This window comes from Simochromis diagramma, unplaced genomic scaffold, assembly GCF_900408965.1.
Source record: "Simochromis diagramma unplaced genomic scaffold, fSimDia1.1 OVJJ01000603.1, whole genome shotgun sequence".
Classification (NCBI taxonomy): domain Eukaryota; kingdom Metazoa; phylum Chordata; class Actinopteri; order Cichliformes; family Cichlidae; genus Simochromis; species Simochromis diagramma.
In genome coordinates this window covers 6,699,029-6,711,155 of record NW_024387414.1, presented here as the reverse complement: position 1 = coordinate 6,711,155, position 12,127 = coordinate 6,699,029, and the positions used below count along the sequence as shown (strand labels likewise).

The 12,127-nt window shown below is 41.6% G+C and overlaps 1 protein-coding gene across 6 annotated transcripts in view; it reads left to right on the top strand.

Annotated features, from left to right (window-relative positions):
* Positions 1–12,127, top strand: part of LOC120721343 (A-kinase anchor protein 13) — a 125,678-nt gene that overhangs the window by 75,380 nt on the left and 38,171 nt on the right. For 5 of the 6 annotated variants that reach the window (XM_040011609.1, XM_040011605.1, XM_040011608.1 and 2 more), the window contains exons 12-15: positions 1,882–2,246; positions 6,927–6,974; positions 10,389–10,566; positions 11,008–11,110. In XM_040011609.1, coding sequence (XP_039867543.1) covers positions 1,882–2,246; positions 6,927–6,974; positions 10,389–10,566; positions 11,008–11,110 — 694 coding nt within the window. The remainder of the gene's footprint in view (positions 1–1,881; positions 2,247–6,926; positions 6,975–10,388; positions 10,567–11,007; positions 11,111–12,127) is intronic. The other variant, XM_040011610.1, reaches the window with a different exon arrangement.

The window sequence follows — 12,127 nt, the reverse complement described above, 5'->3', positions numbered from 1 at the left end:
AAAGACTACAGGAGCTAAATTCTGAAAGAGAGGATTAACGTCTTTGCTGCTCTCTGAAGGGAAACGCTTCTTTTGTGACATGTAATACTGTAAATGTAGAATAAAGAGGACATAGACGGTTTCAACAGTCGTGACTTATCTGAGTTTAACATGTATGTTGTGCCGTCAGATAACATTTAAAATCCTGAAATAAAACAAAGTTTAAAACTCAGCTGGGTCCTTCTCCTATAGCGCTGAAGCTGACGTTCACATGCACTCTCTGCCCTTGATGTATGCTCATGCGTTGTCCGACTCCCAGAGGAAGTTGTGTTTGCAGCATAAAGCAGATCTTTCATTCGCAGCTCTCCGACAGAAGCAGCTCTATGCCCGGCCCTCACACTGCAGCTGGCAGCACAATAGACCCAGTTAAAGCTCACACCTACAAATTAACTCTAAATGGACTATCCCAAACCTGTGTGTGTGTGTGTGTGTGGGCAGTAGTTTTTTCCCACCATTCCCAAAGAGTGGTTTTACTAAAACTATTTGTTTTCCGCGTGCTTCTTATATTATAGAGCTGTCAGGTGAAGCCTTGTCAAGAAATCAGCAAACTATACACAAGCATATGGCTAATTAACTTGCAAGAATACATATTAGTTTACACATATGCGGTGTACGTACACTTCATATTTGCCAACTGCTAACTGCCAACTGTCTGTGGATTTGGATCACTAAAATGGTCCTGTGACAATGACAAATGGACTTTAAAAAGACTATATATCACTAAGAAGCGTTTTCCTGGGAAAGGTTTGTTTTAACAAGGTTGCTATCATTTATTGGTGTTTGTTATAATGCCAGTGTTGCTATAAAGTGGCGCTGGCTCATTATCCCTAAGCCATGCCATTTGGTCCTCATTATATTCCATTCCTGTGGGTTAAATGGCTCTTCAGCTTACTCTTAATTCATCTCATGCCTCAGTGAAGAAATGCTGATGGATATACAATGTGATAGCCCGAGTAATTAACAATGATTTCAAGGACATCTGTTTTATTCATATTTATTATGCTGTGTTGGAGTGCCCTTTTTTTCCTGTTCTGTTACATTCTGCCCTTAAAATGCAGGTGTAATAAAATGGCAAAATCACATTATGGATCTTAAATAGTCTCCTGTTATTGGGGTTGTGTGGTCCTCCATATAGAAAACACTACGCTACTTCCAGATGAACAGAATTAACCTTTTGGGTCCTTCATATAGTCCTATTGTTCCCTTGTAGGATTGTAGGATACCATCACCGTCACCAAGGCCAGGGTTAATGTAAGGTGGTGCTATCCACTCTGTGTAATGTGTACCATGTGACCCAAACAAAAATAGAACCAGCCAGTGAGAGGGCAGGAGAGCTTTGTTCACTTACAATAAATGATTTAGCCTTATGCACTTAGGGACCATAAATGGATAGATATCAGCTGAGCAGCTGTTGAGACATAGCGTCTGCAGGCTTTTTTGTGGGATTTTTTTTGCCGTTGATTATCACTAATTCCTCAAGTTGTCATCCACAACCTTGCCTCACAATAGCTTAGTAAGCACACACATGTTCTCACGCTCCACTTCCTGTGGTTCTCAGAGCAGAGCCAGACTCTTCACACTTTCAGTTACTGTTCACGGTTCACAAGCGCATTACCGGTACTTGATTAAACTTGGAAATTAATACTTTACGTGGAAACAGTTGCATTTACATGTGTCCGCGCTCCCTAAAATAATAAATCAACATTTTATTAGTGTGGCATTGACTTCATATAGTGCTGATTTAGCATACTGGCTCATGATAAACCATAACTTTTTGATGGTACAGTAATGCTTTAAAGTAGTGTAAAGTTATACCTTTTCTCTTTTTGGGATGTCTTTCAGAATGATGAACCTGTGACTGGAGGAGACAGTGCCAGCGAGGTTTCGGTCTCCTGCTCTTCCACAGACGACACCGCCAGCGTCGGCCCGACCAGCTCCAGCCCGGAGGGCAGCCAGGGCCTGGGCTGCAGCTGGAGTCCAGAAGAGGGCATCCAGACCGTGGCACCTACCACTGAAGGACTGGACAGTGAAGGTGGAGAAGGAGGAGGGGCAGGAGAGGCTGAAGAAGAGGCCAAAGATAGAGTAACTGAGGTGCCGCGGCGTTCCTGTCTCTTTCGTAACAGCAACCGTTCCCTGTCACCTCTTCGCCGCCACAGCTGGGGTCCTGGAAAGAACAACGGAGGAGACGGAGAGATGAACCAGAGGAGGTGAGAGTGATGAATACTGGGTTCTTCAGGATGAATAATGTCTAATTGCATTGTTGATGAAGTGGATGTAGAAATAGAAATGTGTCTCCTCCGTCCTAGATACTGGCTGCTGGTGTTAATCTGGTGTTAGTCAGTAGATGTCAGCAGACTTGATGTGTGCCTCTTTCAGCATTATTAGAGCTTGTTGATGTCAGTCCTTCTGTGCCATGTTGAGTGTTTCCTCTTCATGCTGTGAGCAGCTGTGTTGCCATTTGTCTTGCGTTGGCAGGGAGCTTCCAAAATTGTACACACAGATGCTTATAAACAAATGCACAGATACGCACTTCAGCATGAACACATGTTCTCACGCTTTCACATTCAGAGCCACACTGTACAGTTGTCACGAGTTGACAACAAGATTATTTCACAAACATCGGTTCAATAGAAAGGCTAACAGTGACGTTTAGAACGGGACTCTTAACGCTGTTTTGTCATCACTGCTCAAACGATTGGCTCTTAGCGATGGTCTGTAGAGGAATTTACATGCAAGTTTAAATATTCTTTTTAATATCCCTTGTCTTATTAAGTTTTTCCTTTTGACAGTAGTGTATATTTCATATGTGCATCTGTGTGTTAAAGCCTGACGATACTGGAGACCATTACTCATTCACAGGGAGTATAAAAGAAAGTGTGCACATGCTCACACTCCGATGGATGCACTGGGGCAACTCCGGTTCATTATGCCCAAGGATATTTCAAGATGCAGATTAGAGTAGCTGGGGATTGAACCACCGGCCTTTCAGTTATTAAGTAACCTGTGCTGCCTCATGAGCCACAGAGCTTAGATGTATATATGCAGGCATTGTTTTACAGCAACTTTTGATATCATTATTTACTTTTTAGATAGAATTATTTATTTCAAAAGTTAGGCAGCAACTTAATGTAAAAATGCCTATTGCCTGCATCACCATCTGCTCAACTGTGATACAACTCTGCAATGTATTGGTGACAGTTTTCCCGCTTTAAGTGGAACTTTAGAGCATTTCTATCCCACAAACTGAGACATGTCACACATTGTGATAGGCTCTAGCTTCCAAACACTGGAGGACAGTGTTTGGAAGTCTGGCCTATACCGGATGGCCATGAAGAAAGCATGCATGGTTAATATGCTGTCTTGTTTTGCTACCCAGATTTCCTGATCATAATAAAGTCAAAAGCTAGGCTCATTTCTCCAGCTTTGCCAAGTAACTCATATCATATCATATCATATCATTATAGATCAACCTAAATAAGGACCAGTCACATAGAAGCCTACTGACTCGCTAAGTAAAATCATAAAGAGGGTACTGTGACCTCCTCTAGTCAACATGTAATAGTGGATTAACAGGTGTTATTAAAGGAGGGAAACCCTCCAAAAAACGGACGGAGCAGTGGAGCAGCCACGGGAATAGAACAATATAAAAACTGTATCACTAAAATATAAGTTATTATACAAAAACAGTTAAAAATTTAAAAGCAATTAAAACAACCCTGGCCAGGGAGAACACACAGTAAAAATCAAAATAAAACATAAACACACTAAAAGTCCAGTGGAGTCAGCCACGGCGTTAAAATCCAGCAAAATCGGAGCGGGCAAGGAAAACCCAGCGGCGTCCCCGGCCGTCCTGTCAGTCTCTCTTATCCGGAGTGCCCGGATGGGCAGAGCTCCTAACTCTGCCCGCTGCTTTTCTGTGGCACGCCAGCACTATGGTCTCACCGTCGGAGGTAGGGCGCTGTCCCACTCCCAACTAATCCCCCACCACAGCGTCCTCTGGCCTCAAGCTATTCCAGCAGCAGCACAGCTCTCCCTGCTTCTCTACGCACTGGCCGTCGTATGTCCTCGCCACGTACTGCACACCAACCCGCACCTGCCCTCTGCTTGCGGCGGCGGCCGCCTCCTGCCAGCATCTACTCCGCCATCTCTGCTGCCATGCTTCTCCTGACCGGCTAGGCCCTCTCATTGGGCCTCTGTGACCTCCCAGGTCTGCCAAGTTTGTAATCAGGGAGGGGTATAGTCTCTCCAGGACAATTCAACAATAAATAAAATAAAAGCATGCAATAAAACAAGAATAAAACACTATACAATATTAAAATATCAACAATAATAAAACACAGCAACGCATGCGAGATAAAAATCTAGTTAACTTGTCCATTTCCACCCCATGACAAACACAAACCCAAAATGGAGAATGTTTGCCTTGAAAGTAAAAGTCGTGGCTTACCATTTCACAAGGTGCAAATTGATTCTTCTATGCAAACTACAGGAAACCGTGGCAATCTGCTAGCAAACAAAACAATTGCAAGGAGGTTTTTCTTTAGTGCAGCACTATATACGTCGTTGCAACTTGCAACAGTAACCGCTCCAGCAAACACTCGCCAGCCTGTCAGGGAATACACATTTTTCCCCTATAAACAAAGGTTACCAGGGGGTTTGCCTGTGTGTGTGAGTGGGGTCTAGGACACATCTTTTTAAAAAAAGACAAAATAAATGTAATGAGATTTTAAATTATGAGAAAAACAAGATTTCAGAATGTCTCGTATAGTGTTTGGTGACATTTTAAAGTAACAGTCTAGCATTTGGTAATTATGCTTATTTGGTTGCCAAAGATTATTAGGAATCCACAATAAAAGTGACATGAGTGTTGCATAAGCCCTACTGAAGCATTTGATCTGTTCAGTCCACACAAACTCCTTCCTCAGACAGAGATGCCAAACAGATGTCTGTCAGCACAGAGGAGCTGAAAGGAGCAGCTGGTCTAAACAGAAGTTTACTGGATAAAGGCAGCTTTCATGTGGTCGCAGCAGGAAGGAATCATCGATACTTTTAGATACAGTGTGGTATTATGGTGCGTTATGTTCGTCAAGTTCAGTAAATTTGTTTGGTTTAAACAGCTGTCTGTGGAGACATCGTGCACCACAAAGTGTGCCTGAAAAAATTGACTTAAAGTGTGAAGCAAACAAACAAAAACATGGGGCACCACAGACGCATTCCTCAGAGTCTCTGCCGATGATACAGAGTCCTTCTTCTGGTAGATTTGAAAGAATGAAAATCTGTCTAATTTCTGAGGTGGACAAGTAACCGACTGCAGAAAACTCTTTGAAATGTGAAGTGGCCTTCAAAATAGTGTTACCATTAAAAACCGGGAGGCTGTTATCATAGTTTAGCACAGACTGGAAATAAAGCCTGGTAATAGGGTACCAGTGCGCCCACACTACTCTTAACTCCTCCGGTACCAGCAACTCTAAAGTTCACTAATTAGAGGATAGGTTATCTTGCTAAATGGTATCACAGGGGATGAATGCACAAGGATAATTCTTGTCGGAATCCAGTAACATCCTTTAAAGTTGACTTCAGAGGTTATCCACTGACCAGCAGAGACTCTGTCCTTCATGTGATTATGATACAAATAGGGTTTCTGCTCACAATACTCAACTGGAACTCTAACTTTGAATCCCAAACATTTTGTTTGACACATTTCTGTCTATTGAGTGTTTCAATTCATGCTGTGTTATTATCAGTTGATTAGAAGATGTACAGTTCCACGAAAAAGAACATTTTCTGTGCAGTCACGTGAAAAATAAAGTACACCTTTATTGCTTTCATACAAATTAAGAGGGAATGTAGCAGGTATGTGCTGATATTCCAATACACTGGCTTCACTAGTCATCAGCAAGTGTGAAAACCTCTATAAAAGCTCAAGTTTTAAGAATCTTCCGACCTTCCAGTAAATTCACACCAAAGTCAGACCCTGCAATGCCACAAACAGAAGAATGACATCAGACTCTGCAGGCCTAAGTTGGCCTTTTAAATGTTAAATTTCATGGAAGTACAGACAAAAAAAGACTTCTTTGCCAGGACAAAGCTTAAAAAGAATATGAAGCACAACTTGGCTTTGTAAAATTGCATCTGAATAAACCACAAGACGTCTGAAACATTGTCCTTTAGACAGATGAGGTCAAAGTGGAAATGTTTGATAATAATTCACAGCTCTATATTTGGGGAAAGCCAAACGCAGCATATCAGCACAAACACCTCATACCTGCTGTCAATCACTGTGGTGCAGGGCTGATGATTCAGTGCTTTCCTGTTTTTACTTTTTTTTTCTTTAGTGATTGCAAATGAAGGTGCCAATGTCCACAAACCTCAATGAACTGAAACAATGTTATAGAGAAAAGTTGGCCAGACTTCCTCCACTAAAAAATGTGAGAGACTGATGTGTGATGACTCATACATAAAATGATTACTTCAACTTAGAGCTGCTAAAGGTGCTTCTACAAGCTGCTGAATGATGAGATGCAAGCTTTTGCCTGTGGAAACGTTCTTTTTCACATGACTTTAGTTTGTACCAGCAATCTCACTGTGAGGTGGGAATAGTAAAAAGGATAAACATCATTTTGAAACTATGAGCAAAGATATCACCACAATTATTTCATGCTTATCATCTTTCATCATTTGCTCTGAGTACAGCAGTCTGATCACTCTTGTCTTCTCTTAGATCATTACCTATACAGTAGTAGCCATAAAAATCCAATGGTCCCATCGGCAATAAGAACAGTTCGTTGATTAATTATTTTCTTGCTGTCATGGCTTCCGTTCAAATCCCACTTCATTTCCACCTTCATCCACCACTCTGTCTCTGTCTCCGTCTCCATCACCTCCAGTTCCACTCGTAGCTCTGGTGAGAGGAAGCCGGCCTTTCACAGGAGAAGGTATTAATACATCACATTCATCAGTTCATGTTTTGCTAAGCTTGCCCTGCTTTTTAGTGGCATGCTATGGCAAATTTATGCAGTTGTGCCCTTTGTGGACCTCCCGGCTTTTAATGTATGCTTGCTGAACTGCTGTTGCATTCTCTCCGTCCCTGCAGGCAACTGCTCTGAAAAATGCTGCTCTCTTTTCACCCCTGTTGGAGTTTGTATGAAATACTGTGGCAAATGGGTGGTGGTGGCACCGCTGTTTTGTATTGCATTGGTAATAACAAGCAGCCACACAGAAAGAGAGGAGTTTAGTTCCTCTCTTTCTGGAGGCTGAACTGCATTGGCTAGAGTTTTAGAACAGACGATTGTTTTTTATTTATTTATTTTGTGGGTTTAATAACTTCCTGTAGAGAATTATTCAAAACTCTAAAACATCAGAAGACAGAAGACAGTGGGCTGCAGCAGTAAAAACAGAATGGAAGTTGTTCTCACTGCAAAATAGCTTCGTTGACTGTATGAAATGTTGCTCTTTGACCCAGAAGGAGGAGGGAGGAAGCAGTGGAAAAAAAAGAGTCAGCATCTTTCACTTGATCTTGATTATATGCAGAATAGATCTATTTCAGCTCTGCTGGGTGAGCCGAATGCTTACACTCCTACTCAGAAAGTCTGTTGGATATGAAAATGTTTGACAACAGTGTCTGAAAACGGTAAAAGGCTTCTTTAGTAAGACACATCTGAAGTGTGTCGTGGTTATTGTAGTTAATTAAACTGAAAACTAAGCTAGGAGTGGAAAAACTTCTTCAGTTAAATAAAATTAAAATAAAACTAGGCTGTAAATAGTAATATATATATGAAGCGATATTTTGCACTAATGACTAAAGGCTAATTAGAATTAGGTATTTATATTTTAATAACTGGTGTAAACATGTCAACTCTTTCTCCTGATTATTATCCTTTTAATAAGGTCATCAAAATGAGTTAAAGTAAGACTCAAACTAAAATGTAACATTTTTAATAAAAACTTACTAAAAAAAAATATCTAACTGAAAATAAGTTTGTTCAGGAATGGTGTAGAGAGCTTCTTGGTGATAAAAGACAGGTTCATGGTGTAGATTAGCGTTGTCAAACTCATTTTAGTCCATACAGACCAATTTGATCTCAAACGGCAGGGACCGGTAAAGGCCATTTCATATTAACCTATGGAAAAATATAAACGTTTTCCTCTTTCTTTTAATATAAAGAGGTACAAACATATTCTGAAAATGTTAACAACTATTTACCAAGATGAAAGTGTCCTGTTCAAAAAGAAGGTGCAATTTGTCTGCTCTCATTAAAAACAAACACATCTGGACAGCTCCTTAGGCAAACCACCGCTTCGCTGTATTTATGAGTAACAAGGCTTTAAGACTGACAATGATTCACTCTCATTAGGTGATTCATTCTTACACTGAAAAGTACAAATATTAAGCCCTTCATCTCTGAAGTATTCACGGCTATCCAGTGGACTGGACTCTTTGTTGGGCTAGTTTGACTGAGTTTGACCAAAGTGCTCCACAAGTTAGTTTTTGAACAAGAGAAAAAAACAGAAAAATAAATACAGAAAATAAAACATGAAATGAAGTTAATACAATATATTTAACATAAACAAAAACCAATATCTATACCCACCGCTAGCACTAGTGTCTTCCACACTTGTGCTAGTTTTAATTAGATGCATAATCACAGAATCACAATCATGGGCAGACATCAGGGTTAAACATTACTTATATTTCTGACTTCAATATATATTAATGACTCCTTGGTCCACAGACTGTAGTATTTCTGACCTCCAGATTCTCATCACTTGCTGGCTGACATGTATTTTAATACAGATATATCAATGCTTACTAGCTAATAATGGCCAATAATATCACCCCTCCTCCATCTCTGTCAAGTTGTAATGAAGACAAGTCTGTTATTGTCACAGTCCACTGCTGTAACCATCTGGTCACATCTGTCACGTTCAAGAAGCCAGCGGCCACCCTAGCAGCGGCTCCAGCTGTGTTAATGGTGCCTTGGCTATTCTGCCAGTTTTTCATTTCTGGGAAACACCCTGGGTTCAAGTTGATTTCCTGTCCGCTACTGATATTACAACAACGCTGCAGCAGGAAATCAGCTTTAACCCATTTGCAATGTTTATGCTTCACAATGTAAAGTACATCCACTCTGCCCAGTTATTTCAGAATAACGCCAGTGTTCTCAGATACGCCTGCAACTCTATCCTCATGTCCTCATCTGTGTGCTTCACTGCTACTCTGCCATACTCTCTTATCAATCTTCCCATCACTCTCCTAACCTCTTCCACCTCACTTTCTCTTAGTATGAGCATGTGCCCCCGCCCCCTCCCCATTGGCTACAGTGTGGAAGTTGTTTCCTCAGGTTTACTGCATTACTGTGTTTGTGATGTTTTCTTATTTGCCGAGGGCACATGTCCTTATTTGAACATGGCATATTTACATGCTGCTTGATTTGCATTAGCCGTTGTTGTGGGTGTTTTCGTGTGTATATGAATGCCCAACCCTTTCAGTCAGCAACCTTCTACACCAAGGAGAGAGAGGGAGCTGAAATAGCTGCTAGTGTTTGAGCATGGAGGGCCCTGTGGCTCTGTAGAATAGTATGTAATAATACTGCCACCAAGGAGGCCTTAGTATGACAGATATAGCCATCTACATTCACAGCCCTGAGGATAGGTGAGTGCTGCTCCACTCTGGACACTTATAATCACCAAATCATGATTCTTTTACTCTGGTTTTAGTTAGTGAAGCTTGGATGAGTTGGACTGATGATTTGCTGGATAATGGAGTAGCATACAAACCCATGGGCCGGAGATGAGAGATTTACTGCTGGAGCTTTAACTATCATAGAGTCTGTCCTGAAGCGAATAGAGCTGCAGCCTCGTGGCATAGCTCATCCTGAAATGTAGCAGTAGTTTTCCTCTCCATGATCATTGGATTGGATTTTTCAAGGCCTCTTATTTCCAGTCATAGCTCGATGTAATTGGGTTTGTAAATCACAGCTGCAGAGCTCTCCATGCTGATGCTGATGTTGGGAGTCATTTGCAGCTGCTTCAGCTGTAAATCTGCTCCAGAGGCTAGTGATAACTCAGCTGGCTAAACACAGTGTAGGACCAGGTGTGTGTGTGTGTGTGTGTGTGTGTGTGTGTGTGTGTGTGTGTGTGTGTGTGTGTGTGTGTGTGTGTGTGTGTGTGTGTGTGTGTGTGTGTGTGTGTGTGTGTGTGTGTGTGTGTGTCAACATGTACATCTTTGTGTGTTTGTGTTTGCTGCAGTGACAGTTGTGTACATTCAGAAAGCTGTGATTGATGTGATTGTGTTCAATACAGTGTGTGTTCTTTTATTGAGGTCATCTCTGCTTTCTGTTTGTACACAGTTACAGCTTGGAGGGGCTCAGTGGAGGCCCTGAAGAGCTCAGGGGCCCCACCAGCCAGGGGCCCCGTATCCTAGAACCTATAAGGATTCCCCGGCAAGACAGCGATGACAGAGGCTCTTTGGTTTCTCTGACAGAGGAACAGGAGGACCGGGGGGAGTATAGCAGAGTGCATGACCCGGTGAGCTAATAAACACACTCACACATGAAGTTTGTTGATGAGATGCCACTTCTTTACACTGTCGCACAGTCGGCCACCAAGAGATCCTGAAAAACCCACACAGCCTAATTCACGAGAGAAAAGAGTCGTTGTAAAGCTTGCACATAAACAAGGCTTATAAACAGTCAAGGGAAATCTGAGCCTTGTCAGTTTGGGGATTAGTGAGAATTAATAAACATGACTTTCTTCGGGCAGATTTATACTTCTCCCATTGAATTTAAAACAAATTGTAAACATAATGTCCCGATTCAAAATGCCGAGTTTCCTCTTTTAGTTCATGTTCCTGTTTCCAGTTGACTGGCTGGCAATGCTTTGTTCCACATTATCGCTGCCTGGCTCACTCCATTTTTTTTAACATTTTCATGCACTTGGTTTCATTCAGTCTCCTGTCTCTTGCTGCAGAAATCCAGACGATATCGGCCCCTGCGAAACAGCTGTCCTCCCATGAGTCTGCCCCTCACTAAGTCTGTATCTATGCTGGCCATCAGCCAGAGAGACATCGATGGTGAGTGACACGTTATGAGGCAGCTATCAAGTCCCTTCTTGTAACATTGAGCCCTTTTCTTCACCTTTTTATCCTTTGGTTTTCTTTGTTATCCTCTTTAGGCTTTAACTTACTAAATTTAAGTACAATGCAAAGTCCTCATTCTTCATTTCCTCATTTTAACATCACCAGACTCAGCAGAGGGACGCAATCATTTCAGCTTGTAATTGGAAATTTAGAGTTCATTATGTTTTTCACTGTAAGCCCCATCGCAAAGAGAATAGAAAAAAAGGTCAAAAAGCTAGATAAAGAGAGAAAGTGGTAGTTTAACATGCAGATATTTAAACTGAATCGCTCTTATTACACGTTTCCCGTACATCTCCACTTCCTGCCCCCATCCTCACTATTATTAGGTTATTATATATTTCAATAAGTGATCAGTGCCTGTTGTGGTTCTTTCCTTCCTGCTCCCCAGCGGTGGGACGCCTGAGACGTAAGAGGCGAATTTCCTTCTCTTTCAACCTTTCCCCCATCCTCACCAAATCTAAGTCTCAGTTCATTTATGGGGACTCCTCATCTAGTGATGATGAGGATGACTTCAGTAAGTACTGACATGTAAACTTAGCTGCAGTAGAAAATAGCTGTGATGTCAGAAGGAGAACAGTAGCTGCTCCGGTTAGCAACCTGGATCTGAGCTGCAAAGATGACAGCGATGCACCCAGATCAGCTAGCAGCTAGCCTGATACCCACACTGAAGTGTTTACTTGTGACTCAACATGAAGTGTGTGCGTGAAATGCTTCCTAGACTGAGTCAAACAGAAGAAGCAAAGTTGTCTGAAGGAAAATTAAAATTTTTATTCTTTAAACTTCATCAAAGATAAAGTCCAAACATTCAGCCGCAACAATCTTGTCATGAAGAAGCTTCTAATTGCTGCTGATATTAATCTACTTGCAGTGTGAGAATGCAATTAGACAACGCTTGTAGCCAGATTGCTAGTGTAGAAAATCACCTTTCGCCTAGGCAGCATTGTGTTTAAA